Below are 26,956 nucleotides of genomic sequence, written 5' to 3'. Positions count from 1 at the left end.
AGGCACATGGCGGTGGCAGGCTGGGTGCCCTCATAGTGGGTAGGGATGGGACGCCCCAAGGATGCAAGGTTCAGAGCAGTGGCATTGCCACAGCAACTGGGCTGCTGGGAACACGAGGAAGGGTGGGAATAGGGAGCCTCTGCTTGGGGACAGGCCATGGCTGAGGACAGCATCAGAACCTCTGTTGGGACTTTGTGGTAGTTATGGGAGAAGGGTGTCACGCTGTCACTTGGGCTGGCTGGCTGCAGCATATCCCATCTCTATGCTGCGTGCCGTGCACAGCACGTTGCCATGGGTTGAACCCACACCCATCAGGAACAGGTCTGCTGCACCCCACTGCTGCTGTGCTGCCTGCCTGCTGGTGCTATACATAGGGCAGCCCTGCCCCGTCGAGGCACTGCATGGAGCAAGCTCAGTCTTATCACCCTGACGTGTCATCGGAGGGTATTTTTGGGGACAGCAGCTGCAGGCATTCCTACCGGTCAGTCCCTGCATGCTGACGCTGGAGAGCAGAGCTGGGCGAGCAGCAGAGTGGGGTGCTGGCACCAGGATCTGCAGGACAGAGGTAATGGTGTGAGGTGGGTGCCTGAGGCAGGAGATGGTGCTGGGCAGGGTGGTCGGTGGAGGGGGAAGCCAAGGAGGGGGCTGAGCCGTGGGGCTGTGTGTGCTGGTGAGGCTTGGGGGAGAACCTGACCCTGGCCCCTGGGGATGAGTTCTGTCCCACATTCCCCTTCAGCCCAGCCAGGGAATGTCTAGGTTTCTCTTTGTCCCTGCTCTCCCCGAGGGAGGGAGAGAAGTCTCTGTGCAACCCTGGCCACAGCACAGGCAGGGGCTGAGGCTTGCCCAAGAAAGGCTCTAAGCACAGAGCCCTACTGCTGCCCATAGTGCATGGGCATGGTGCATGGGTATCTGCAGCACTGGGCATGGAGGCGGTACCCTCTGAAAGCAGGACTTGTTCTCAATTTGTCCCTCTGCACCCTGTGGTGATGTCCTGGCCTTGGACATGCAGGGGCTGGAGTTGGGACCACACTCGGGCAGGACCCTTCTTCCCATGCACCCTGCTGAGCTGGGCAGGAAGCACCCGGATGCATCCAGATGCCTTCAGCCCCATGACAGCCCCTTATCAGCACCTGTGCACTGAGCCAGCCCAGATGCAGCAGGAATGCGGCTCTGCCACCACCCGATACTGCAGGAATGCCCCAGCGGGTGGGGAAGGGCCATGCTGGAACCCGTTCTTCCTCAGCCAACCCCATTCCCAGCACTGCAGGGATGCAGCGAGCCCCGTGCCCCATGGGAAGGTCCCACCTCCCAGCCCAGGCTTAATGCAGCATTGCTCTGGGTGGGATGCCTTGCACCGCAGCCTTATCCCACTCTCTGTCCTTAGGCTGAAGCTCCTGACTCTCCTCCTGCCCCAATCCCAGGGTGATGGAGAGCCACGGGGCAGCTCCCCGGTTCCTGGCCTACCCACGTGCCTTCACGGCACAAAGCGGCTCCGACGCCATGCTGAGGTGCCAGATTGCAGGTGACCCCCGGCCCAGCGTGCTCTGGGAGAAGGACACAGCCCCGATCCAGCCTACAGGCCGCTACTGCATGGAGGCCAAGGGGGATGTGTACAGCCTACGGGTGTCCTGCGTCACCCCACAGGATGGCGGCCTCTATGTTTGCAAGGCCAAGAACTGCATTGGTGAGACTTATGCTGCTGCCACGTTGCGAGTGGAGGCTGGTGAGCATCAGCAGGAGGAGGAGGAGGAAGGCCATGCTGGCAGCCGAGCTCCCACCTTCCTGGTGGGGCCCTCATCGGTGCGGGTGTGCCGTGGGGAGGACGTGACCTTCTCATGCCGAGTCTTGGGGCAACCCTGCCCGCTGCTGGAGTGGGAGAAGGACGGCTGCAAGCTGTGTGACCTCTTCGAGAGCAGCCACTTTGCAGTGGGCCAGCAGCCTGAGGACTGGCACTACCTCAAGCTGTTTGGAGTCCGACCCCCGGACGCAGGGGTCTACGTGTGCCGGGCACGCAGCGGCTCCAAGGAGGCCCTGGCTGCAGCTGTGCTCCTGGTGGAGCCCTGGTGCTCCCCTTCTGACAGCACCCAACCATGGCAACAGCGACACGGGAGCACTGACACCTGGGCACCAGCACCCAATGGCACACCAAGAGCCAAGGCATTTGCTGTCAGCGCGGGGAAGCACGCCAAGTTCCGCTGCTATGTCACCGGCAAGCCCAAGCCGGAGATCGTCTGGCAAAAGGATGGCAAAGTCGTGGCCCCCGGCCGCCGGCACCTGGTCTACGAGGACCGCGAGGGCTACTTCATCCTGAAGGTGCTGTACTGCCGACCCCGTGACCAGGGGCTGTATGTTTGCACGGCCTCCAACACGGCTGGGCAGACATTGAGTGCCGTGCAGCTGCAGGTGAAGGGTAGGTGTGCGCCCTGGGGCCGTGCTGGATACCCTGCACGGGGGCTGTACCCCCTGAGGCCCCATACCGAATGCCTCCCGCCCAGCTGCCGCATCCCAAAATAGCTGCTGGGAACAGGGGTCTGCCATCTCCCTTCCTCACGGCTGTGCTGCCGACATGGGAGGAATGCGGGGGTACCGCATGCATTGGTGTTCAGGGGGCTGGGAGGGTGCTGAGCAGGAGGATGCATTCTCAGCACCCATTTCTCCCGGCAACAGAGCACCGGCTGCGGTTCCAGGTGCCATTGGAGGACGTGGAGGTGGCAGAGCGGGAGGATGCAGTCCTGGAGTGCCAGGTGCCACTGGGGAGCATCCCCACCTCCTGGTTCCTGGAGGACCGGGAGCTGCAGCCCAGCCACAAGTACGTGATGGAGGAGTGCGGCGTGGTGCGGCGTCTGACCATCCGCGATGCCCGCACCGACGACGACGGCGTCTACCTGTGCCAGATGAAAGACCGGGGCCGCAGCGTTGCTGAGGTCTCCGTCCGAGGTGGGAGCGGGCCCAGCTCTGCCTTCCAATAACGCAGCCCCAGCATCTTCCTGCTCTCACATGTCTCCTCTCCTAGGGCTGATCGTGAAGAGGCTGCCAAGGAAGCTGGATGTGATGGAAGGAGAGAATGCGGCTTTCTGTGTGGAGACGCGGGAGGCCATGGAGGGGATCTGCTGGAGCCGCAATGGGCTGCAGCTGCACGAGTCACCACGCGCTGTGCTGAAGAGCTTCGGCAGGACACACCTCCTGGTGCTGGTGCACGTCACCCGTGAGGATGCGGGCATTATCTGCTTCTCTGCCGGGGAGTCACTGACATCCTCCCAGCTCCGTGTCAAGTGTAAGCCTGGGCTGGGTTTCATGGGGCCTCCCCGCACCCTCCATTCTCCCCATTCACCAAGGTCTGAAATGGCAGAGGGATGGGATGGCACCTTCCAATCCCCACTGCGCCGTGTGTTCCAGGTGTGAAGCGTGACCCTCCCAGTGCACCTATGGCAGCCCAGATGAGCACGGAGCAGAGCAACGCAGCCCTCCTGACGTGGTGCCCTGCACCCGATGTGCACCATCGCCCTCCCAGCACCTACATTCTGGAGCGGCGTGAGGTGGCAGGCAGCAGCTGGGTGCAGTGCCTGAGCACTGAGCTGCCCGGCCGCGTGCAGGTGCTGGGCGACAGCGTGCCCCGCGAGGCTGACTACTGCTTCCGAGTCTGTGCCGTCAACAAGCACGGCCGCAGTGACCCTGTGGAATTCCCTGGCTGCGTGCATCTCGGTGAGGGGACACAGGATCTTTAAGAGGGTGGGAGCGTGGGAGCTGCGTGGTGCCAGGTGCTCACACGCTGTGGGGCTGAGCTCATGCTGTGCTGCAGTGCCAGCTGTGCGCCTGGAGAGGGGCCTGCAGGATGCACGGGTGCGGGATGGTGAGGATGCACGCTTCTCTGTGGAGCTGTCGGCCTCGGTGCAGGGTGAGTGGTTCCTGAATTGCACAAGGCTGCAAAGCAAGGAGAGCAGGCGCTTCAGTGTGCAGCACTGTGGGACGGAACACTCGCTGATCATCCGCTCAGCAAGGCTGAGAGAGAGTGGTACACATGTCACCTTTGTGGCCAGCAGTGTGCGGGACTCGGCCAGGCTGCATGTGCAAGGTGAGCATCCCACAAGTCAAAGTGCAGCAGGTGGGAAACACCTCCCACATTTCTTACCCTGTGGGTTCCCAGCCCCACAGGCCCACATCGCCCCAGTGCCTGAGGCACGGCGGCTCCGGGAGCTGCTGGCAGGGCTGCCGCTGCTGCTGGAGTGTGAGGTGAGCCCGGCGGGTGCCCCTGTGCAATGGCTGAAGGATGGCGAGGCTGTGGTGCCCAGCGAGACCCTGAGCATCCAGTCAGAGGGATGCTGGCGGAGGCTGCACATCCCCACGGCTGTGCCATCGGACTCGGGGACGTACACATGCGATGCTGGGGATGACACCGTGAGCTTTGTGGTGACCGTGAGCGGTGAGCTGCTGGGGTTGCCCATCCTTGCATGAGGCTCACCCACTCCACGTCACCACACTGAGCCTTTTGTCCTGTGCAGAGGCACCAGTAAGGATTGTCAGCTCCAACGAGGAGACCCCGCACACCTATGTGGCCGGGCAGCGTGTGGAGCTGTGGTGCCAGCTGTCCCGTGCTGAGGCCCCAGTGCACTGGTACAAGGATGGGGAGGAGGTGGAGGAGGGTGAGAGCCTGGTGCTGGAGCGCGAGGGGCCGCGGTGCTGCCTGGTGCTGCCCTGTGCCCGCCTGCAGGACGCAGGGGAATTTGTCTGCGACGTGGGTGGTGACTCTGTCTTCTACACCATTACGGTGGCAGGTGAGTGCATGCTGAGGGGGGTGCATAGCACCAAGCACTTTGAATCCCTGCAAAAATGGTATTTGCTGCCTGGTAAACATGACCCCAGTGCCTAAAAATAGAGGTGGGGCACCCGGCACCTGGCACAGGGCAACTCACAACCAGACGCCACTCTGATGGACAGTGGTAATTGCTGCCCTAAAAGTTAGCAGTTGCCTGGCTACCAGTGACCAGCTGTTGGCAGCGGCACCACAAAGCAGCTGCCCTGGCTGTTGGTGGCTCAGGTGGGAAAAGATAATGAGACCTGAAAAAGAGTGAAAGACTTCCTGCTGCCGGCCCCAAATCCACAGCCCCACAAACAAGAAGGCCATGGGGGCTGAGCTTAGTGAAAGGCAGTGGGGCTGCAGGCATACAGCCTCCACCAAACAACTGATGGTGCCCAGCACAGAAGTTAAGGGCAGGGATGGACATGCTGAAACTCCCAGCCCATCTCACTCTAGCTGACCATACCGCAGGCTCACTGCCCACTTCCCGATGAATTAAAGCCTCTTGCTGCTCTGAAGGGCTTCCAGGGCATGGGGAAATTGTAGACCCCAACAGGGGGTAGTGGGTTTCAGGTTCAGCGTCTGGAGCGATGTGATTGCTTCTAACAGCCCCCACGGGCACAGCGTTTGATCAGGGAGCGGGGCGGATGCAGGCTCGGCGTGGGGCAGGTCAGGCCCTGCAGGCTGGCTGTATGCCACAATGCACTGCTATGTGCTGGCACCGAGCACTGGAGGTGACCAAAACATCTCAGCATGGTCACAGCGTGGACACCCGGCACAGGGCAGGGACAAGGGCAGGTCAGTGCATCAGGCTGAGCACCCACGGCACAGTGCTGGAAGCAGAGATGGGGACACTATAGTGTCCCTTGCCAGGCAGCACCACATGAGCCAGCAGGGCAGCCCCAGCACCTGTGCCATGCAGAATGTGGGAAAGGTGGTGGCTTGCAGCCTGAAAAGAAGGAGCAAGTGAAGGCATTGTGCAGTGCAAGGCTTTGCATGCTCATGGTCAGTACTCCTCCATGCAACACGCTGAGCCCCACATCCCTGCCCAGAGCCACCGGTGAGGATCGTCAGCTCCAACGAAGCAGCCCCACACACCTATGTAGCCGGGCAGCGTGTGGAGCTGTGGTGCCAGCTGTCCCGTGCCGAGGCCTCAGTGCACTGGTACAAGGATGGGGAGGAGGTGGAGGAAGGCGAGAGCCTGGTGCTGGAGCGCGAGGGGCCACAGTGCTGCCTGGTGCTGCCCTGCGCCCGCCCGCAGGATGCAGGGGAGTTTGTCTGCGACGTGGGTGGTGACTCTGTCTTCTACACCATCGTGGTGGCAGGTGGGTGCCCATTTCTTCCCCTTTTCCCTTTGCCCTGACTGCATGCCTGGCTGCCTCATCACAGGATGCAGCTTCTCAGCTGGGTGGTCCGCTCCATGCTTCCTGGGACAGAGCCATGCCTCTGCAGGCTCCCTGTGTGTGGGTCTGGCAGTCAGTTGTATCCTGTTCCCTTGGTTCTCCTAGCTCCACAGGCCCACATCGCCCCAGTGCCTGAAGCTCAGCAGCTCCGGGAGCTGCTGGCAGGGCTGCCGCTGCTGCTGGAGTGTGAGGTGAGCCCGGCGGGTGCCCCTGTGCAATGGCTGAAGGATGGCGAGGCTGTGGTGCCCAGTGAGACCCTGAGCATCCAGTCAGAGGGATGCTGGCGGAGGCTGCACATCCCCACGGCTGTGCCATCGGACTCGGGGACGTACACATGCGATGCTGGGGATGACACCGTGAGCTTTGTGGTGACCGTGAGCGGTGAGCTGCTGGGGTTGCCCATCCTTGCATGAGGCTCACCCACTCCACGTCACCACACTGAGCCTTTTGTCCTGTGCAGAGGCACCAGTAAGGATTGTCAGCTCCAACGAGGAGACCCCGCACACCTATGAGGCCGGGCAGCGTGTGGAGCTGTGGTGCCAGCTGTCCCGTGCTGAGGCCCCAGTGCACTGGTACAAGGATGGGGAGGAGGTGGAGGAGGGTGAGAGCCTGGTGTTGGAGCGCGAGGGGCAGCGGTGCTGCCTGGTGCTGCCCTGTGCCCGCCTGCAGGATGCAGGGGAGTTTGTCTGTGACACTGGAGACACTGCTGCCTCATATCACGTCATGGTGGCAGGTGGGTGACACAGCTGGGACAGCATTTGGGGAAGTGTGCTGCTGCTGATCTATGGACTCCTGGAAGGGGCTCTTGGCTGTGGCACTTGTGCACAATAAGCACATGTGCACCTCTGCTGACATGGGGCATTTTCCCTCTGCTTCTGCCCTCCAGCTGTTGCGTCACTGTGCAGGGGCAGTGCCCCGGCACCTGCACAGCCCTGTGGTTAGGGTTGCAGTGGGGGTAAGCAGGGATATGTGCATCCTTACCTCCTTCCTTTGTGCACTGGCAGAGCCACGAGTGAGGATTTTGCACCCTGTGCAGCGCTCGCTGGAGCTGCCAGTGCTGGCGCCGGGGCACGTGGAGCTGCGCTGTGAGCTGTCTGTGCCTGATGCTGCCGTGCGCTGGTTCAAGGATGGGCTGGAGGTGGATGAGACCAACAACCTGCGACTGCTGGCTGATGGTGCCTGGCGCTGCCTGCTCATCCCCAGGAGCAGTGCTGAGGACACAGGGGAGTACATCTGTGAGAGCAAGGATGAAGCTGTCTCATTCGATGTCAAGGTGACAGGTTAGTGAGGAAGCACCGGTGCACCCCCCTTTCCCCACTCATCTCCTGTGCCGTGTTGCACCAGTGCCATGCTGTTCTTGTAGAGCCCCCAGTGAAGATCCTGCAGCCACAGAGACCTCCACCTGTTGTAAAGGTGTCCCCAGGGGAGACGGTGATGCTGTCCTGTGAGTTGTCCCGTGCTGATGCACCTGTGTGCTGGGCCAGGGAGGGTGTCCAGCTGGAGGCGGGGGGCAGCTGGGTGCTGGAGGAGGATGGTGCCCACCGTCGCTTGCTCATCCCTGCTGCTCAAGCTGAGCATGCTGGAAAATACTTCTGCGATGCGGCTGATGATGTGGTGACATTCACTGTCCAGGTGTCAGGTGGGTGAGAACCTGGGGCATGGGGTGCATAGATAGCGCAGGGTGGCAGCAGCCCCCTCCCCTTAGGATCCCACTCTGGGTCTGCTCTCACGTGGGGGCTCCTGGCCAATGCTAATGTTGGCTCTGTGTTGGCGAGCGGTGCCAACAGACCCTCCAATCAGGATCCTGGAGAAAGATGCACTGCCAACCTGCCGACGCTGCCGGGCCATGGAGGATCTGGTGCTGGAGGTGCAGCTGTCACACACCCATGGGGAGGTGAAGTGGTACAAGGATGGGGAGAAACTGCAGGACACGGGGCATGTGCGGCTGGAGGAGGATGGGCAGCGGCGGGCACTTGTCATCCTGGGTGCCACAGATGGGGATGCGGGGGAGTACCTCTGTGACACCCGAGATGACAGTGTCATCTTCTGCGTCACCGTGGAAGGTAACAGGGAGCATATAAAGTGGAGATGGGCTGAATGGGCAGGCAAGCACCCAGTGTCACGGTGTGTCTCTCCAGCCCCAGAGCCACCAGTGAGCATCGTGGGGAACCTGGGCACCACAGAGCATCGCTGCCTGGTGGCTGGGCAGGACCTGGTGCTGGCCTGTGAGCTGTCCCAGCCCGATGCTGCCGTGCGCTGGCTGCGGGATGGCCAGGAGCTGCAGCCAGGGGAGCGGGTGTGCATTGTGGCCCGTGGGGCACTGCGGGAGCTCACTGTGCGCGGAGCACAGCCCGGGGACTCAGGGTACTACGTCTGTGATGCTGCCAGCGACCGCATGGTGACGAGCGTGGAGGTGACAGGTGAGCGAGGGTGGCAGGACCATGGTTGGCAGCACCGGGTGAGGGCGAGAGCCCTGTATCCAAAGAGCTGTCAGCCTGGAAGGGGCAGGTCAGGGCCATCAGACCCGTGCCTCCCAACTCCCCCACGCGGAGGCTGGTTAAATTTATCCTTGGCAGGCTCCCAGGCGCCTCTCCTCCTGCTTTGGCTGCCAAGGGCTGAGCTCAGCAAGGCCTTTATCAGCACAGCAGGCTGTGCGGGTATCCCAGCTCCCAAAAAGGTCTGGGGCTGGTGAGGGGCAAAAATCCATGACCTTAATTCAGCAGCTGTGAAGGATGGAGGAGTGGGCTCTGCCAGCATCCCTGCTGGGATCCCTTCCTCAGAGGGACCTTAGCTGCCAGCCTCAGTCAGCCAGTCCCACAGACACCCAGCCAGCTAGTGCCACCATGATCACCACGGCAACTCAAGCCCCTAAGTCGCGCCAGTGGGCACTGCAGCCATCCCTGCCATCAGCAGTGCCACCCCTGCCCATGTCTCCCAGCCCAGGCTGTGCGAATTGTGAACAAGGAGGAAGCACAGAGCCCACTGGAGGTGCAGGAAGGAGACAGTGTGACACTGGTGGCCCAGCTGTCCCCAGAGACAGCGGTAACACAGTGGCAGAAGGATGGGCAGATGCTGCTCTCAGGTGGGCGGCTGCTTGTGTGCAGTGAGGGTCCAGCACGCAGCCTTACCATCAAGCAGGTGGAACTGGGGGATGCCGGCACCTTTCTTTGCGATGCTGGGGACGACGAGGTGTACTTCACACTGCATGTGAAAGGTGAGCCTATGGAGATGCCCCTGGCAGAGCAGGACCTATGTCCCCAACCCTGGGCTGAGCTCTGCTCCTGGTGCAGAGGCACCGGTGCTGTTTGTGAACAAGCAGGAGGAGCGGGAGAAGCTGCTGGTGCTGGAGGGTGGTAGTGCCGTGCTCTCAGCTGTCGTGTCCAAGGAGCGAGCTGACATCACCTGGCTGTGCCCCCAGCAGCTCATGGTACCCAGTGAGCGCTGCCAGTTGCGGTGTGATGGCCGTGTGCACAGCCTGGTCCTCAGCAATGTGGCCAAGGAGGATGCTGGAGTCTACACCTGCCTGTCCCCTGATGACCAGATGCAGTTCGACATCAGTGTGCGGGGTGAGCCTTGGTGGCAGGGGGATGCACAGCACAGTGCTGGGGTATGTGCACGCTGATGGCTGTCTGTGCAGAGCTGCAGGTGAAGTTCCTGCGTGGGCTCTCGGATGTGCGGGCACAGCAGGGTGAGACAGTGGTGCTGTGGTGCGAGTTGTGCAAGGCCCGTGGCGATGTGGTGTGGCTGAAGGATGGGCGGGTGCTGGAGCCTGATGCACGCCGCGAGGTCCGGGTGCAGGGCCGGGAGCGCTCACTGGTGCTGAGCTGTGTGAGGCCTGAGGACGCTGGGGAGTACTGCTGTGAGTCCAACAATGACCGCACGCTGGCCACGCTGACGGTGCAGGGTAAGCATTACCCCGTGGGCTGGGTACCCCAAAACCCTGTGCTGTGGGCGTGTGCCCTGATGGCCACACTCAGTGCGCAGAGTGGTGGAGATCATTGTGGAGCTGCAGAGCCTGATGGTGCTGGAGGGAGACGATGCCACCTTCAAGTGCATGGTGTCCCCCGAGGACGTGGCGGTGACATGGCAGCTGGATGGGCAGCCAGTTGTGCCCAGTGAGCGGCTGCAGGTGGCCAGGAGTGGGCTGTGCCATAGCCTCACCGTGCGGGGCTGCCAGCCAGGCGACGCAGCCACTGTGACAGCCAATGCTGAGGGGCTGCTGAGCACAGCCCGGCTCAGTGTGCAAGGTGAGCAGGATAGGAACAGGGCAATGGGGCATCTGGAGGGCTGTGCACTGATCCCCTCATCCGTGCAGAGGCGCAGGTGCTGTTTGTGCAGAAGCTGCGGGACATGGTGGCCGAGGAGCAGCAGGATGTGTGCCTGGAGGTGGAGGTGAGCCATGAAGCAGCTGAGGTGCAGTGGCTGAAGCAAGGCGTGCTCCTGCAGCCCAGTGACAAGTACTTGATGTGTGAGTCGGGGTGCCGGCGCACCCTCACCATCTGCTGTGTCAGCCCCTCTGACCGTGGCACCTACCGCTGTGAGAGCCTGCACGACCGCACACAGGCCAAGCTCAGCGTGGAACGTGAGTACCCTGCAGGATCATCCTGCTGACAGGATGCTACGGGGCACCCAGGAACAAGGACTGTATTTGAGGATTGCTCCAGCAAAGACTGGAGATAAGGGGCTCTGTGCTAAGGCACCACTCGTCAGCACTGTCCCCATCCCTCGCAGCCCAGAAAGTGTCAATCCGGAGGCCACTGGCTGACGTGGAGATCTTTGAGAAGCAGACAGCCACCTTCCTGCTGGAGCTGTCTCACGCCGGTGTGCCTGGGGTCTGGACACGTGGTGGTGTGCGGGTGAAGCCCAGTGCCACATGCCGGGTCAGTGCCACGGGCTGTACACACAGCCTGACACTGGAGGGGCTGGCACTGGAGGACTCAGGCACCATCACCTTCACTGCTGACACTCTGCACTGCAGCGCCCGCCTGCTCGTGCGGGGTATGGCACTGGGGTAATGGGGTATGGCACTGGGGGTGTGATGCCAAGGCTGAGCAGGGCACACAACCTTCCCATTGAGGAGATGGGTGCTTAGCAGTGGGGAGCTCGCCTATAGAAGTGCCCAGGGAAGGGTCACCCCTACCCAATACTGATATCCCAGGCACTGCCCCTGTGCCCTGGTACCAATGCCTTTCCCTCATTGACCCTTCCCATCACACTGTCTCCCCTCAGAGCCTCCCATCAGCATGGTGAAGCTCCTGCAGGACCTGGAGGTTCCAGAGGCAGGGACTGCCACCTTCGAATGCGAGCTGTCCCGTCCCAGCGCTGAGGTGAAGTGGCTCAAGGTGAGAGCTCATGTCCTCCCCATCCAGGTGCCACCTTCCCTTATCCCCCAGGTGCCACCTTCTCTGCAAGGCTGTGCGCAGGGTGGGGGGAACCAACCAAGCCAACCCTGACCACACTGCCTACACAGGATGGAATGGAGCTGCGGCCAGGCCCCCACTGCCGCATGTACTCTGCGGGTCGGCGCCGCCTCCTGCAGCTCAACCGCTGTGCACTGCCTGATGCCGGCATCTACACCTGTGAGGCAGGTGACTGCCAGGCCTCCGCCACACTGCGTGTCCATGGTATGGTTGCTGGCTGCCCAGCTTCATGCCACAGAAGGGACTGGCACCCAGCTGGCCTCAGCACTGTGTCCCTGTCCTGCAGAGCACCAGGTCCACATAATGCAGGAGCTGCAAGATGCTTGTGTGCAGGAAGGTGACAACGCCGTGTTCATGTGTGAGGTGTCCCATGGTGATGTTCTGGGTGAGTGGTTCCGTGATGGGGAGAAGATCAAGGTGTCCAGCACGGTGAAGATACGGCAAGAAGGTACTGTGCCTCCCACACTGGGCAGCATGCCCCATACCCCATTTTGGGGCTGGGGATGTGGGAATTCAATGTGCCCAACCATCTCCACCCCCCTCTCCAGGCACACGGCACTTCCTGCTGCTCTGCACCGTGCGCCCTGAAGATGCGGGTGCCATCCGTTTTGCGGCCAGGATGGCTAGTTCAGAGGCCAGCCTGAAGGTGGAAGGTAGCAGGCGTGCATGGTGGCATCATGGGGCCATGGGGGACAGATGCTGATTTCCCCTCCCTGTGTCCCAGTGCTGCCCATCCGCATTGTGAAGCCGCTGCGGGACAAGACGGTGCTGGCGCGGCACAAGGCGACGCTGGAGTGCATAGTGTCACACGCCCGGGGCCGCGTGCGCTGGCTGCGTGGAGACACCGAGATCTTTGCCAGTGATAAGTATGAGATCTGCAACCTGGACTGCTATCGCACACTCATCATCCACTGTGTGGGACGTGAGGACGAGGACTCGTACACCTGCGATGCCTTCGATGACCGCTCCACCGCACGGCTCCTGGTGGAAGGTGAGCACGTAGAGGGATGCAGTGGCACTGGCACCCATGTCCATCTGTCCCACCCACTCCTTCTTTGGGGATCTGATCCCTGGATGGGGGTCTGTGCTCCCCCTGCTCCCCAACACACTTTGTCCCTGCAGGGAGTTAGAAGCTGGGGTGCACACGGAGTGCACGGACCTCAGGTCCCCCAGCCCCCCGGTGCAGCCCTCACCTCGGCACAGCATTCTGAAAGGCTCTTTACTGTGTGGCCGTGGCCTCAGCAGCGTTTGGCACATTTACAAAAGAGGCTGAAAAGGGGGACGGCGGCGGCGCGGCGCTGCAGAGACGGCGTGGCAGAAACATGCAGTTCCTGGGGTGGCAGCCGGGGACGGGACAGCACCCAGGGGCACCCCACTCTGGTCCCCCCACATCCCGCCTGCGGGGAGGTCCTGGCTCACTCCGTAATAAATTAATACAAATCACAGCAAGAGAAGTATATACAAGGTGGGAGCCTCTGTCTGCAGCGATGCTCTGAGCAGGGGCTCCTGCCCTGCCCCGCAGAGGTGCTGCCCCCAGGGCCCCCCAGCCGCTATAAAATCCAGTCGCCAGCAAAACAGCGATGGCCTCTGATGCCGGGGGGACCCTGGAGCAGCCCAGCCTCTGCCTGAAGGCTGCGTCCTTGCTCCCGTCAAAACATTCAGGGGAGTGCGCACAGTGCCCAGGTGAGGCAGAGCCCCAGTGCTGTTACCCCACAGCAGCAGCCCCATGCCCTGGCAGCCTCTGCCCAAGTCTGCCCCACTTCAGCCCAGGAAAATAGGGACGCAGGCAAGCTGCTCCGGAGGCAAGGAAGGTGTGTAGGGCAGGAACCTCTAACGGCAGAGTTTTGGGAGTGCTGCCTGGGGTGGGATGGGGCACACATGCTCAGGGTAGTCACGGTCGGAGCAGGGGTTTGGGGAGCTGCTCTCTGAAGAAGGGACATGGGGACAGGCACTTGGGGAGTTGCTGTGGGGTGTGATGGGGAGGGAGCAGGCACAGGGAGCTGCTCTGGGAGGGCTTGAACATGGAAAGGAGGGTGTCAGGGTACAGAAAGAGTGTGCCCAGGTCATGGGGAAACGTGCAGCAGAGCTGCTCACACCACATTCTGTGAGTCCACGGGAGCTCATAGCCCCAGTCCGTGGGCTGAGTTTCTGCCTGGGGGTGTCCCCAGCATGGCTGAGTCCCGTGGGCATCCTGGGCTCACCAAGATGAGTCCCGTGCTGCCCCAGGAAGGTTCTCCATCCATAGCCTCCACAGTCCTGAGGCTGAAGAAACAGCCCCATGTGTCCAAAGAGGTCTGTGGGAGCAGGCTGGGGTGCTGGTGTCACTCGAGGTCACTGGGTTGGCTTATACCCGCATGGCAGGGCCGGAGCCTGTGGTGAGGGGCACAGTGGAGCTGCAGTCATAGTCCAGGTCCACCACGGCATGGGAGCTGGCAATGAGGCTGTTGAGGGATGGCCCCGTCTGCCGCTCTCGGAAACTCTGGATATAGCTCTGCATGAGAAAGGGGCAAAGGGTGAGCAGGCTCTGCTCCAGGCCTGCTCAGTCCCATCCCATCCCATCCCATCCCATCCCCTCCCATCCCTGCAGAAGGAAGAGCCAGCCAAGGCCTGGGGAGATCTCTACCCTGGGCGTGGGACTCACTGGGGAGAGCACGTCCCCATCGAAGCGGCGCACGGGGTTGGGCTTGCGGCGGTAGGCAGGCTCGGGCGGGTGGGCCTTGTGCTGGTGCGGCGGTGGGTGGTGGGGCCTCCGCTTCTTCTTCTTCTCTTTGCGGTCCTCCCGCTGCTTGATGCGCATCAGCTGCACACGGCGCTGCTGCCGGCTGATGATCACTGTGGGGCGGGGGGGTGGTCAGCACCTCAAAACATTGTCCCACCCGAACCGCCCGCTGGTGGCACCCCAATATCGTGTCCAACCTCACCCTCTCCCTTTTTCCCCCAACCTCTGCTCACCTTCAGTGTGAGAGTAACCCTCGGCCGTGACCTTCCACTGGACCAGGACACCCAGCACAGTGAGCAGAGGCCAGATGCCCAAGATGACCCAGCTGTACCAGCACACAGGGCGAGCGGGGGCCACCTTGATGCGCTCGTAGATGTACTGCACCAGCAGGAAGAGCTCAATGAAGTAATCGACGGTGACGGTCATAATGGCGCTGCCGAAGACGGCGGTGGAGAGGGTGGTGAAGAAACGCTGCCACTGCAGGGTGAGCACGGCAAAGAGCATCCCCACACCCAGCAGCAGCGCGATGGGGATCCACACCGTAGGTGGGTGGTAGAACTGCTCCATCACCACCAGCGTGGCCACCGCCAGCAACAGCCCCAGCAGCAGCCCTACCATGAAGAGGCCGACGCTGCGCACCAGCATGGTGACCAGCCCGCACAGCACTCCAATGCCCAGCCCGATGCCCACTGATGCCTCCACGCTCAGCTGCGTGTCCAGCACCCGCTCCTTGTAGCACAGCATGAAGATGATGATGGAGCCGAACATCAGTCCCGTCAGGAACATGACAGCCTTGAAGCAGCGGTAACCTGCAGAGAGACCACCACTGTCAGCGGCGGACATGGCCATCAGGCGTCCCTATTTCCCCCTCCCTGCTCACTCTCCAGCTACTATGCCCCAGCCTGGCTCACCAAAGAAGCAGTAGATAATCCCAAAGAGGCAGCACATGGCACACACCACAGAGGGCACCACCTGGTAGCGGCGCTCAATCTCCTGCTGGCAGCTGTGCACCCACTCCTGGCCTGTGTCGTGTGGCAGCAGCTTGAAGCGCAGCGTCTGCACAGTTGCAGTCATGGCTCTGGGGAGTCCTGGGAGACGCATCAAAAGCTTCGCTCCTGTCCCATCGCTTGTGGGCAAATCTGTGCCCTGGCACCGGATCCGGCTGCAGAGAGAAGGGAGAAGAGAGGGAATGCAGGTGGTGCCCACCTGGCTGGTGCCCACTCCATCCTCCATCCCCCTGCAAAGCAGGCTGCAGACCCACATCCCATCCCTGGGATGCTCCTGGCCCAGACACCAGCCAGGCTCCATGCCAAGCTCAGACAATCGCCCCAAATCCCAGTACCCATCAGTGGGAAAATGGCTCCATCACGGCTGGGCTGGAGACAAAAGGTGCAGGGGGACAGCATCCATCTCCTGCTGCTGACCCTCCTGCTGCCCTTCCCTTCTGGATGGGAGAGCCTGCCACTACCTGGCATTTTCTGCCTGGGAAGTAATTATGCTCAGTAATTAAGTCACCCCTCAATCTTCTATTTTTATAGGCTAAACAGATTGAGCTCTTAACGCTTGTACTCTAAGGCATTTTCACCAATCCTCTAATCATATTTCTGGCTACTTTTCATCCCTGTTCCAGCGTGCAGTGTCCTTATGGAAAGCAGGTCTGTGTGCCTGACCCGGCCCCACACCAACCCATGAGGCTGACGGAGCTGCTGCCCCTACCCTGTGCTCTGCTCACACTGACCCAGGGGTCAGGACGGGGCTGGGGGCTGCCCTGCTCCTGCGGTGCCTGCACAGACGGAAGGGTAATAATCCCTTGCAAAGACGGATCCAGCTCCGGCTTAAGCCCAATTAAGCCCTCTGTCTGCTCGCTCCCACCTGCGGACTGGTCCCACACCTCTTTGTTCCTGGGACACGCTTCCAGGCTCAGTTTGTTTGGGACCTGTATAATGTCACCGATTATCCTTCTGAGTGCCACGTTACAGCAGCCTCAAAGCAACCACCCCCCGAGCGTTACCGGTCTGTAATTATGCCACCGCAGCATGCCCCATCCCTGGCACAAATGCACCCCGGGGACGCCTCAGCGCTCCCCACCGCGCCGCCGGCTGCAAACCGCCCGCCGCCGGCTGCGGGGCGGGCTGAGCGCAGCCCCTAATCTCGGGGGGCGCGTGCCTGCCTAAACCCCTATGCCCTCGCGAGGAGGCTAAACGGGATTGGACTTTACCCGCCGGGAGGCGATGCCGCGCGGGATGCGGGCGGGCACGGCGCGGGGAAGGCACGGCGCGGCGCTGCCCCCAGCCCTTCCCCGGACCGGGAAAGGACTGCGGGGCGCGGGCAGCGCTGCTGGCGGCCGCGGGCGCCCATTGGCGCGGCCCTGTTGCTAGGGGAGCGCCGCGCCGCTCATTGGCGCTCCGCCATCCGCCGCCACCGCGCCGCCGGGCCCGGTCGAGGGACTCCGGCACCGCTCCTACAGCCGAACCCCGCCGCCGTATCCCCGCAATCGGGCGGCCCCGCGGCCCCGCCGCCGCGTTCCGCCCCGGATTACCCCACGCTCCGCACAAAGCCGCTCACGCGCCGATCCTATTAGCGGTAGCAGGGGTCACCCTGCCCGGCGCCGCCCGCGCCCCGCACCCACCGGCCCGGCTCCGCCGGCTCCCTCCCCCCCACCTCCCGCCCCGTCCCGCTCCCCGGCCCCCGGCGGGGCGGGCTCGGCGCGGCGTTGCTACGCGACGGCCGCAAGGGCTGCCGGGCCGCTCCGCCTCGCTCTTTGTTCGAGGCGGGGGCGGCGGGGCTCCCCCGGCCCGCAGCGAGAGCGGGGCCCTCGCTCGCCCGAACCCCGTCCGCGCCCGCAGCCCCGCCCGCCCGCCGCCGGCGGTACTCCCAGGCCCCGCCCGCCGCCGGCGCTCCGTGCGTTCCGCGCCGCTTCGCCCCGGTCCCCCCCGCGCGGCACCCGCCCCGCACCTGCGCTCCCGGCCACGCAGCGGCGGCGGCCCCGCGGCGCCCGGCGCTCCCGGCCCCTGCCCCGGCCCCCGCGCATGGTGGCGGCGCGGTGCTGAGCGGACAGCTCCGCCTGACGTCACCGCGCCGCCGGGGCGGGGCCTCGCCGGAAGGGGGCGGGGCCTCTGGGAGGGGGCGGGGCTTCAGCGACGGGGCTGGGGTGGCGTGGGGCAGTGCGTTGAGGCACGCTCAGGACGTGCAGTGCGGCTGAATTTTGGGGCATTAGGGCTTGCATTGCAGATTGTATAGGGAGCCAGAGTGTGCCAGAGCGTGCATTCAGACTTCAGGCTGTGCACTGGGGTTGTGAATTGCAGCATGTGTTGGGCTGTGCACCAAGGTGTTGGACTGTGTGCTACAGAGAGCCCTGGGGCATGCATCAGGGTGTGCACCAGGCCATGCACCAGGCTCCTTTCTGTGGTGTTCTGTGCCTTGCTTTGAATCATGCACGTGGGGAAATTAGCAAAAAGGAAAGGTGCTCGTGTCTGTGGAACCTACAGCTGCTGCTCACCCAGGCAGGAGGTTGGGTAAATGGAACGACCAGCTGCTTTGCAGAGGCAGAATTCCCTTGGCTTCCATCTCCCAGCTGCAGCTCTCAGAGCCCCCAGGCACGGCCCTTCCTGGCAGGCAGCAGGCTCTTGGCAGAGGCACCGTTCCTCTGGCAGACCCCAACAGCCCCACGCCAGCCTGAGACAAAGCCCAGAGCTGCAGCTGCCAGGGCTGCCCAGGCAGCAGTGCCGTGACTGGGGGACTGCTTTGCCTCAGAGCTTGTGGGGACCGTGCTCAGGGCCCTGGGCTTGGCTGCTGCCTCAATGGGCTGCAAGAGGGGGAGGCTGCTGCAGGGCTTCACTGTCTTGGTTCGGCTTTCAGAGCTCTGTGTCATGGCTCTGAAGGATTGGTGCTGTTTCCGGTCCCTTCCTGTGTTTGAATTCAAGCCCAGGCCAATGAGAGCACTTTCAGAGCCAAGTGTCTCTTTCTATCACAAGCGTAGAATTATTTGGGTTCGTGTTAGGTGATCAACATTAAATATTTGCATTTGGGAAGGAAATCAAACGTATCTATTTCTGTCATGTTTTTGTGCATACAGAAAACAAAGACAACTTTGGCTGTTTATGATCCCATTTGCTTTCTGGCCATTTTCCATGGAAAATCTCCACTCATTTCTTTCTTTTGCATGTTTCCCCTTCTGGCACCTCTATAAAACTGCTCTTCATGTGACCGCCTCTGCCTATTCCACTTCCTCGCCTATTCAGAAGAAAGCCTCTGAATGGGCTGCATTTGGACAACTGTCCCACATTCTGCCTGACGCTGCCAGCTGCTCCCTCACACAGCAGGGCCTGAGAAGGACCCTGCAGCCTCGGCCCCTTGCTGTGCCTCAGCGTGCAGAGGGGATGCGACAGGCTCTGCTGGCTGAGCGGCCCTTCCCTCGTTCCTAAGCAGCTCCCCGTTGCTCATGTGGGGCCCCGGGCACTGGGGCTGATGGCTGCAGAGCGCTTGGCCAGGCCTTGAGTGAAGCTCGGCCTCGCGGGGCTCCTAAAGGCTCGAGGCCTTAATTGCTCCTTAATTGGGAACGCTTTTCCGGCCCAGGCGTGCTGGGAGCACAGTCCCGCGGCGCCCCGAGCTGCTGGCTGCCCGCCCGCCTCCCGCAGGGCCTCCCCGCAGCGCGGCGGGGCCGGGCCTGGCGCTAGGCCGCGCGGTCTCCTAGCAACCGGGCCCCGCCCCCACGCCGCCCCTTTCCCTCTCTCTGCCGCTCCGCGCCGTGACGTCACCGACGCGGGCGCCTTCCATTGGCTCCCCTCCGTGACGTAGGGGGCGGAGCCCGGGGGTGACACGTCGGACGGCGGCGCCGCGAGCGGGTAGCGGGAGCCGCCCCCGCCGCTCCCGTCCGTCCCGTCCATTCCCGGAGCCGCGCGGCCATGCGGCTGTCGCTGGTGCTGTCGGTGTTGCGGCCCGCCGGCCCGGTGGCCATCGGCGTGTCCCTGGGCTTCACGCTCAGCCTGCTCAGCGTCACCTGGGTGGAGGAGCCCTGCGGGCCGCCGCCGCGCCCCGCCGCCCGCCCGCCGCCCTCCGACGGCTCTCCGGGAGGCCCCCCGGCTGGAGAGCTGCACAACGGCAACGCGGCGCGCAGGCCCAACGCCGTGCCCGGCGGGCTGGGGGCCGACAGCTGGGAGCCGCGCGTCGTGCCCTACCGGCCGCCTAGCCCCGGCAGGGCCGCCAAGAAGGCCGTCAGGTGCGGGGCGGGGGCGGCGGGTGTGGGGCGAGGCTCGGAGGTGCGAGCGGAGGAGCTGGGTGGGGCAGCCGGCTCCTGCCTGCCTTCCCCGGGCTGTGCTGCCCTTTGCCCGCTGCTCCGTGGGCTGCTGCAGGGCGTCTTCCTGCTCTTTCTCCTCCTCCTGACCTCCTGTCCCTGTTGCTCCGTCCCAGCCCTGCCTGCCCTGCCGCGCCCCCCCTCCCTCCCGTCACCCTGTGTCCCCAGCCCTCGCCCCACCGATGGCACGGAGCGAGTTCTAAAAGGCCCTCCTTGTCCCTGACCGGAGGTGGGCGGGGGGGAGCCGTGGGGCTGAATGGGGCCACTGTGTGAGCGTGGGAGCCACGGGGGGGGTCGCTTCCTGCCTGGGGGACGGCTGGAAGGATTCAACCTGGAAAGCATTGTGCGAGTGGCAGCTGGGGGCGGCTGTGGGATGGGGATTTTTCCCCCTGGTTCCAGCAGCTGGGTTCTGGCTGCGCTCACATGCGGCCCGGCGCTGGCACTGTGGGCTCAGGTTCTGTCTCTTCTGCAGGACTCGCTACATCAGCACAGAGCTGGGGATGCGGCAGCGGCTCTTCGTGGGTGTGCTGACTTCCAAGAGCACACTGGGCACGTTGGCGGTGGCGGTGAACCGCACGCTGGCTCACCGTCTGGAGCGCCTGGTGTACTTCACGGGCACACGGGGCCGCAAGGTGCCCCACGGCATGATGGTGGTGACCCATGGCGATGAGCGGCCCATCTGGAACATGTACCAGACCGTCCGCTACCTGCTGGAGCACTGCGTCAATGACTTCGATTGGTTCTTCCTGGTGCAGGATAACACCTATACTGAGGCACACCGCATCAACCGCCTGGTGGCCCACCTCAGCATCGACACCCATCTCTACTTGGGCCGCGCCGAGGAGTTCATTGGTGGGGACACCGAGGGACGCTACTGCTCTGGAGGCTTTGGGTACCTGCTGTCCCGCAGCCTCCTCCTGCGCCTGCAGCAGCACCTGGAGTCTTGCCGCAATGACATCCTCAGCTCCCGGCCTGATGAGTGGCTGGGACGCTGCATCATTGATCACACGGCAGTAAGCTGCACTGAAGAGCATGAGGTAGGTCGTGCAGCAGAGCTGGCACAGAGCAGAGCCCCTGGCAGTGTTTCCCCATGGACTGCCAGAGCTACAGGGCTGGCTCTTGTGCACTGTTTTCCTTGAAGCCTCCTGTGCTTTTATGCAGTGGGGTGGAGTTGTGCGTCTGGGCCACCTCTAACCCATCTCTTACTCATTCAGGGCCTACATTACCAGTATTTTGAGCTGGGGAAGAATGTAGATCCTGAGCAGGAGACTGACCTCCATTTCCAGAGTGCATTCACTGTCCACCCTGTGCTGGATCCTGTTCAGATGTACCGGTTGCATAAGTACTTTGCACAGGTGGAGCTGGAGAGGACATACCAGGAGATTCAGCAGCTTCAGGTGAGAGCTGACTTGGCTGGGTGGGATCTGGGCAATTCTGCTGTCACTTTCCAGTCAGGGTCACCTTTCTGCCCTCATGTGGAGCCTTCAGACCTGCAGTTGTTCTGGGGTGGGATCAGCTGTTTGTAGTGCGACCTAGCAGGTGTACCTGCACCCACCTGGTCTGACTCCTCTGCTTCTCCCCTTGCAGCTCGAGATTCAGAATGCCAGCAGCCTGTCTGCAGACGGGGACCACAGTGCCATGTGGCCTGTTGGCATCCCTCCTCCATTCCAGCCCAAAACACGCTTCGAGGTGCTGCGCTGGGACTACTTCACAGAGGATCAGGTCTATGCCTGTGTGGATGGCTCCCCCAAGTGTGAGCTGCAGGGTGCGGACCTAGCTGATGTGGCTGATGTGGTGGCCACAGCCATGGAGGAGCTGAATCGCAAGTACCAGCCGGTGCTGCACGTCCGCAAGCAGCAGCTGGTGAATGGCTACCGGCGCTTTGACCCCACGCGTGGCATGGAGTACACGCTGGACCTGCAGGTGGAGGTGGTCACACAGAAGGGTCACAGCCGCTCTGTCACCAAGCGCGTGCACCTGGTGCGACCCCTCAGTGAGGTGGAGATCATCCCCATGCCTTATGTGACGGAGGCCAGCCGCATCAATGTCATCTTGCCGCTCACTGCCCATGAGCGGGACCATGCGGCACACTTCCTGGAGACCTACGCAGCAGCTGCCTTTGAGAGCAGTGAGAACGCAGTGCTCACCTTCCTATTCATCTATGATCCATTCGAGGCCCAGCAGGTGACCCAGAACGACATCTTTGCCCCTGTGAAGGCCCAGATCACAGAGTATGAACGCAAGTATGCTGAGGTGAAGATCCCATGGATCAGCGTGAAGACAGATGCCCCCTCCCAAATCAAGGTCATGGACATCATCTCCAAGAAGCATCCCGTGGACACGTTGTTCTTTGTGGCCGGTGTGGGCACAGAGGTCACCATTGACTTCCTGAACCGCTGCCGGATGAATACCATCAACAACTGGCAGGTCTTCTTCCCCATCCACTTTCAGGGCTACAACCCTGCTGTCGCCTACCACAACCAGGCACCGCCTGCCATGCTGGACCTCCTGCGGGATGCAGGACGCTTTGACCGTGATGTCTTCCACGAGGCCTGCTTCTACAATGCTGACTACATGGCAGCACGCACCCGCATGGCAGGTGATGTGCAGGAGAATGAGGACATCCTGGAGACCCTGGACATCTATGATATGTTCATCAAGTACTCCAACCTTCATGTCTTCCGGGCTGTGGAGCCCGCCCTGCTACAGCACTACCGGCACCAGGCCTGCAACCCACGGCTTAGTGAGGAGATCTACCACCGCTGTGTGCAGAGCAGTCTGGAGGGTGTTGGGTCCCGCTCCCAGCTGGCCATGGTACTCTTTGAGCAGGAGCAGGGGAACAGCACCTGAACCTGGGGCGCAGAGGTGCTGGCCCTGCCTGACTCACCATCCACCCTACCTGATCTGCTGCCCCAAATCTGTCTTCCTCCTTCCAGTGTGGCGGTCACTATTGCTGCCAATGCTGCCTAAGCAGAGCTGCCTGCCAGCCTGGGCTGGTCCCGGGGCAGCTGCAGTGGTACAGAGTGTGGGGTGAAGCTGGGCTGTAGCTGCCAAGCTGCATGCTGGGACCTCCAGCTCCTCACCCCAGAACTGCCTGCTGCCACCTTGCTCGCTGCTGGCCCAGTGGGGAGGAGGCCCTTGCTTTGTCCCATGAACCGCTCCACACTGAGTCCCTGTGGCAGAGTTGTGACTGCCATGAGGGACCAGCTGGGACTGGGGCAGGTCCCACTCTTCTTTCTTTCCCCCCCATGATGCAGGGCTGTGCCTGGTGCTCATTCAACTCCCTTGGCCAGGCCCTCAAGGCACGCTGTGGCAAAAGGGAGCATCAGCCCTGTGCTGTGGGCACGGCTATGTCCTTGTGCCGCTGCAGCCTGGAGCAGCGGCGTGGGCCCCTAACAAAGCAATAATGAGGTTGGATTTAGCATATGTCACGTGGCAAGGAGATAGAAGCTTTAGCCTTCCGGGCTGCCAGCAGGTGAGCTGCAGCTCTGGGGCTTAGGGAAGTGCTGGAGGGCTCCTGCCGTGTTTCCATACTGTGAGCTGCTCCCCATGGGAACCCTGACCCAGGCCGCCTTGGCCTTTGCAGTATTGATAGGACGCCGGAGGTCTCAGCCCTCCGACAAGAGCCGTCCCTGCCTCAGGGATGTGGCCTATAGGCCATGCTGACTCCCTGAGTTCCTCCTGGCTCTGCTTGCCTGGGTTGGGGGGAAATGTGGTATCCAACATTCCCATCCCTCCCTAGACTGCTGGGCTCCAGGGGAGGTTCGGCTACGCATCTCCTAAGGAGAAAGCGACTGAGGGAGCTGCTCCGTGCTCCTGGTTTGTATTTAATAGTGGGGAGAGGAGGGGGGGATGTTTACACTAATAAAAGAGAGATGAATGAGTGCCTCTGCCTGGTTCTTGCCTGGGGGTATTGCTTGTGTGAGGAGTGTGAGTACTGTGTCCCCTCCACTGTAGGATGAGGGCTGACTTACTTCAGCACTGAGTGCCCTGCTGCTCCCTGTATCTGGGCTGGGAGCTGCAAGGTGACAGCCATGGCTTTGCTTTCTGCCCAGGGCAGTGCCATGGTGTCCCTGGTGCTTGAAATTCCTGCTCCTCCTGCCTGCATCAGCTCTGCTGGTGCTGCAGCAGGGTGCTGATGAAGTTGTGATGTCAGCATCAGGCCTGCTGTCTCTGAGCTGCTTCTACCCTTTACTGCTCCCTGAAGTGCTTCAATAGCTTGTGGAGCAGGGTGCAGGACTGCCTGAGGCCCCTGGCCACACTTAGTGCAGCAATAGCACTTTCTGGGGCTGCTTCTTTCAGCAATTGGTCACGAAATTCCCGCATCAAAGAAGAAATCCCCAAGGAAATCAGCTAAACCTACTTGCTTTTAGTGAATGAGTGCTCTGCACACCCCTGGAGCCCCCAGGGCTTTATGGCAATTCTTTCCCAAAGAAACCTATCTCAGCCATACAGGTGTTCCTGCTCTGCTCCTTGGATTCACACTGCAGGGACACGTATGTGTAAATGCAGGGCTGTTACAGTTTGGATGCTAGCAACCAGCAGGCTCTGAATATTGCTATTTTTGATCTTCCCTGAGCACAGCCTTAATTCCCCTTAAATTTGAATCTGGGACAGAAGGGAGTGAGGTCAGCGCAGGTGCGTAACAGATACATTCATTCTGAGAGGAGCCCAGTTTGATCAGCCAACAGAACATCCCATGTTAATGCGGCAAGCCGGCATCAGGTGAAGCTGGCTGCAAAAACAAACCCTGAGCTGTCACCGAGCTGTGACGATCGAGCAAACAGACACTTTTGCATTCATTTTTTTCACTTTGCCCATTCATGTGTGAGTGGCACATTTGTGTACTGTATTTTTGCATGCAATTGCAGAGAGAGCAACACACAGGGCAGGACAACACACTTCTCTGTTGCTCACAGCTTTCCTCCAGGGGATTTTCTGAAGGCGTTGCTGCCTCACTGCAGCCTTCCAAAAGGGCACTACGTGCTCTTGGCAGGTGGCTGCTGGGCATTATATTAGTACAGGGTGTGGAGAACTGGGAGCATGTGGCAGAGTGCAGACAAGGAGCAGCTGCAGGGGTCAGCAATGCCTGTGGGAGGGGCAGTGCGGGGTGTCTAGCTGGTGAGTTCTGGGCCTGCCCTGTGCCCTTTAGGGTGCAACAGAATTAAAAGAGCAGAGTGCTAATGGCAGCAAGCGCAATAGCTTTACTGGAAATCTGTGCACACTCAAAGCTGCTGGAGGGCTCCCATCGTCTCCAGGAGTTGGGCAGGAGCACCAGGTGTGGGATTCAGCCCTGTGCCAGCCTTCACTCCTGCTCCTCCAGGATCAGCCTGATCTTCTCACAGAACTCATCAATGGCACCAAACTTCCTTTCCAGCATGGCTATGGCAGCATGGATTCTCCCCTCCAGCTCCAAGCATGTGCCACGGTGCAGGTGTGCTGAGTCCTTGGTGATGAAGAATATGTCCAGGGCCAGGCAGAGGCCAAGCAGAACATAGGAGGCTGTCCCGGCAAGGATGGTGGCATTGCCAGCCCCTGCCAGCACTGTGCTGACTCTGAGAGCTCTACTGCCATTGAAGATGCTGCGCCCAAGCCCCACTACCACCCGGAACACCCCCAGGATGACATCCAGGTTCTCCTCCTGCCCCAGAGCCTCCAGCAGCGTCCGTGCCCTCTCCACAGCCTCCTGGCAGCCCGTGAACACCTGTGCCTGTGCAGCAAACTTCTCCAGCAGCATCTCAGCCTTGCCCTTCCTCACCAGGCAGCCCACGCTGCTGCTAATGGTGGCGGCAGTGCTGGCGATGCTCCCAGCCATGGTGACGCCAAAACCCACAGCCGCCAACAGCAGCGCGTTACCCAAAGCAGCAGGGGCCAGCAGCAGCCCGGCCATGGCTGCCACCCCCCCTGCCACACTCACCACCCCGCCGGTGATGTTGGCCACCAGCACAGCCCGCTGGCACTGGCTCAGGGCTTCTGCCACTCTTCGCATGTCCCACAGGCATCTCCGCATGGCATCCCGGGTGGGCAGCACAGCCAGCTGCACCATGTCCCCGATAGTGCTGGCAGCAGTGCTGAGCAGGACAGGGGGCTGTCAGCTCTGGGGATGTGGCCGTGAAGCCTTCCCACCCACAGCCCCAATCCTGGGCACCACTCACCTCTGGGGCCCACAGGCCGGCCCACCCCAGGGCAGTGCATTCTCGCAGACAGAGTTACGTGCCGTCTCCCCACAGCAGGCGTAGCAGCCACCCTGATAGGGCTGCCGGTGCCTCAGCACGATCTCGAACTCATACTCGATGCTGTTGGCGTTGAGCAGCGCCTTCCGCAGGGTCTCGGAGAGGGGCATGTGCCCATCTGTGCAGATGGCTGTGCCACCACTGCCTGCCCTGAAGCTGGCTGTGGCATAAGTGATGTCATGCAGGCCCAGGAAGTGCGAAGCCTCGTGGATCAGTGTGCCGGGCTGCGAGTCCTTCTGCAGCTCACTGGGTGCCTGCCAGAAGAGCGGGCACAGGTAGATGGTGCGGTCCCATGCATTCTTCTTGACGTAGGCATAGGAGCCGGCCTTGCGCGGGTTCTTGAGGAAGGCTGCCTGCTGGAGCTGTGCAACGAGGCTCCGCAGCAGCCGCTCAGTCAGCATGGCGTAACGCTCCACCCAGCCTTCTCCTCCCTCCCCAGTCAGCACTACCACATCCTTCAGGTTCCTCATCAGCACACGGTCCTTGCGTAGTGCATCCTCCAGCACCTCCAGTGCCACGCGCTGTGCCCTCCGGGCAATGCTGCACTCCTCCTCGCTCAGCTCCTCCGACACGTCCTCACAGCGGGGCAGCACACAGCACCAGCTGCCCGTCACCACCTTGGTGTGGATCAGGGCAGCTTTGTGCTGAGACATCCTGTGGGGCAGCGGGTCAGGGCACCTCCCTGTGCTGCAGATTGCCTGGAGCGTGGATGCTCCCCCTTTACCTTCACCTTCCAGCCCAGCTCTCACCTTCCACCTCCCATCCTCCTCCTCCCACCTCCAGGTTCCATCAGTGCCCAGGGGTCCCACCAACCTGACCTGTGCAGTGCCTCAGCTGGGGGATGGTTGGTGGAGAAGCAGCGGCCAGCAGCACAGTGTGAAGGCAATGGCACAGCAGGCAGCAGTGACACGCTGATAGGAACCGTGTCTGGTGCTGATAAGACGCCTAGGATCCAGTGGTCATCAGCACTGCTGCAGGGGCACCCCAACGCCGAGTGATTATTGGGGAGCCCTGGCCATGCATTGGGGTAGAGGGTGCAGTGATAGCATGGGGAGCACTTGCTGCAGTCCCCAACCCTCAGATCTGCCCTTTC

At 61.9% G+C, this 26,956-nt stretch overlaps 4 protein-coding genes across 19 annotated transcripts; 2 read left to right on the top strand and 2 right to left on the bottom strand.

Annotated features, from left to right (window-relative positions):
* Nucleotides 1-456: 456 nt before the first annotated feature.
* OBSL1 (obscurin like cytoskeletal adaptor 1) lies at nucleotides 457-13,061 on the top strand. Of its 10 annotated transcripts, XM_052675381.1 has the most exons (27): nucleotides 457-578; nucleotides 1,385-2,410; nucleotides 2,668-2,937; nucleotides 3,014-3,274; nucleotides 3,397-3,702; nucleotides 3,800-4,072; nucleotides 4,145-4,420; nucleotides 4,500-4,772; nucleotides 5,848-6,120; nucleotides 6,304-6,579; nucleotides 6,659-6,931; nucleotides 7,203-7,478; nucleotides 7,562-7,837; nucleotides 7,986-8,261; nucleotides 8,337-8,618; nucleotides 9,137-9,412; nucleotides 9,489-9,764; nucleotides 9,836-10,102; nucleotides 10,176-10,445; nucleotides 10,514-10,780; nucleotides 10,930-11,196; nucleotides 11,428-11,540; nucleotides 11,669-11,822; nucleotides 11,905-12,066; nucleotides 12,167-12,271; nucleotides 12,343-12,609; nucleotides 12,741-13,061. In XM_052675381.1, exons 2-27 carry the CDS (start codon nucleotides 1,426-1,428, stop codon nucleotides 12,746-12,748), a joined length of 7,008 nt encoding a protein of 2,335 aa, XP_052531341.1. In that variant the 5' UTR covers nucleotides 457-578; nucleotides 1,385-1,425; the 3' UTR covers nucleotides 12,749-13,061. The 10 variants fall into 10 exon arrangements, 9 of the variants coding, with proteins under 9 accessions (XP_052531341.1, XP_052531344.1, XP_052531343.1 ...); XM_052675384.1 differs by having other exon boundaries at nucleotides 4,500-4,545; nucleotides 5,894-6,120; nucleotides 7,986-8,618; XM_052675383.1 differs by having other exon boundaries at nucleotides 4,500-4,640; nucleotides 5,989-6,120; nucleotides 7,986-8,618.
* Nucleotides 12,820-17,359, bottom strand: TMEM198 (transmembrane protein 198). Of its 4 annotated transcripts, none has more exons than XM_052675407.1 (5): nucleotides 17,293-17,359; nucleotides 15,249-15,499; nucleotides 14,571-15,146; nucleotides 14,242-14,450; nucleotides 12,820-14,109 (listed from the first exon to the last, which is right to left on the bottom strand). In XM_052675407.1, exons 2-5 carry the CDS (start codon nucleotides 15,436-15,438, stop codon nucleotides 13,963-13,965), a joined length of 1,122 nt encoding a protein of 373 aa, XP_052531367.1. In that variant the 5' UTR covers nucleotides 15,439-15,499; nucleotides 17,293-17,359; the 3' UTR covers nucleotides 12,820-13,962. The 4 variants fall into 4 exon arrangements, with proteins under 4 accessions (XP_052531367.1, XP_052531366.1, XP_052531364.1 ...); XM_052675406.1 differs by lacking the exon at nucleotides 17,293-17,359 and adding an exon at nucleotides 16,877-16,981; XM_052675404.1 differs by lacking the exon at nucleotides 17,293-17,359 and having other exon boundaries at nucleotides 15,249-16,810.
* A 1,811-nt stretch (nucleotides 17,360-19,170) lies between these two features.
* On the top strand, nucleotides 19,171-23,514 carry CHPF (chondroitin polymerizing factor). Its single transcript, XM_052675389.1, has 4 exons — nucleotides 19,171-19,555; nucleotides 20,103-20,667; nucleotides 20,845-21,027; nucleotides 21,218-23,514. Exons 1-4 carry the CDS (start codon nucleotides 19,242-19,244, stop codon nucleotides 22,478-22,480), a joined length of 2,325 nt encoding a protein of 774 aa, XP_052531349.1. The 5' UTR covers nucleotides 19,171-19,241; the 3' UTR covers nucleotides 22,481-23,514.
* A 1,297-nt stretch (nucleotides 23,515-24,811) lies between these two features.
* Nucleotides 24,812-26,954, bottom strand: LOC128076910 (uncharacterized). 4 transcript variants are annotated; one of them, XM_052675402.1, is made up of 4 exons: nucleotides 26,677-26,954; nucleotides 26,313-26,561; nucleotides 25,786-26,117; nucleotides 24,812-25,701 (listed from the first exon to the last, which is right to left on the bottom strand). In XM_052675402.1, exons 2-4 carry the CDS (start codon nucleotides 26,514-26,516, stop codon nucleotides 24,936-24,938), a joined length of 1,302 nt encoding a protein of 433 aa, XP_052531362.1. In that variant the 5' UTR covers nucleotides 26,517-26,561; nucleotides 26,677-26,954; the 3' UTR covers nucleotides 24,812-24,935. The 4 variants fall into 4 exon arrangements, with proteins under 4 accessions (XP_052531362.1, XP_052531361.1, XP_052531359.1 ...); XM_052675401.1 differs by having other exon boundaries at nucleotides 25,786-26,517; nucleotides 26,677-26,949; XM_052675399.1 differs by having other exon boundaries at nucleotides 25,786-26,561; nucleotides 26,677-26,948.
* Between the last annotated feature and the right edge of the window lie 2 nt (nucleotides 26,955-26,956).

Source organism: Tympanuchus pallidicinctus, unplaced genomic scaffold, assembly GCF_026119805.1.
Source record: "Tympanuchus pallidicinctus isolate F22 unplaced genomic scaffold, pur_lepc_1.0 scaffold15, whole genome shotgun sequence".
In the NCBI taxonomy this organism is placed as follows: domain Eukaryota; kingdom Metazoa; phylum Chordata; class Aves; order Galliformes; family Phasianidae; genus Tympanuchus; species Tympanuchus pallidicinctus.
This window is presented reverse-complemented; position numbering and strand designations above follow the sequence as displayed.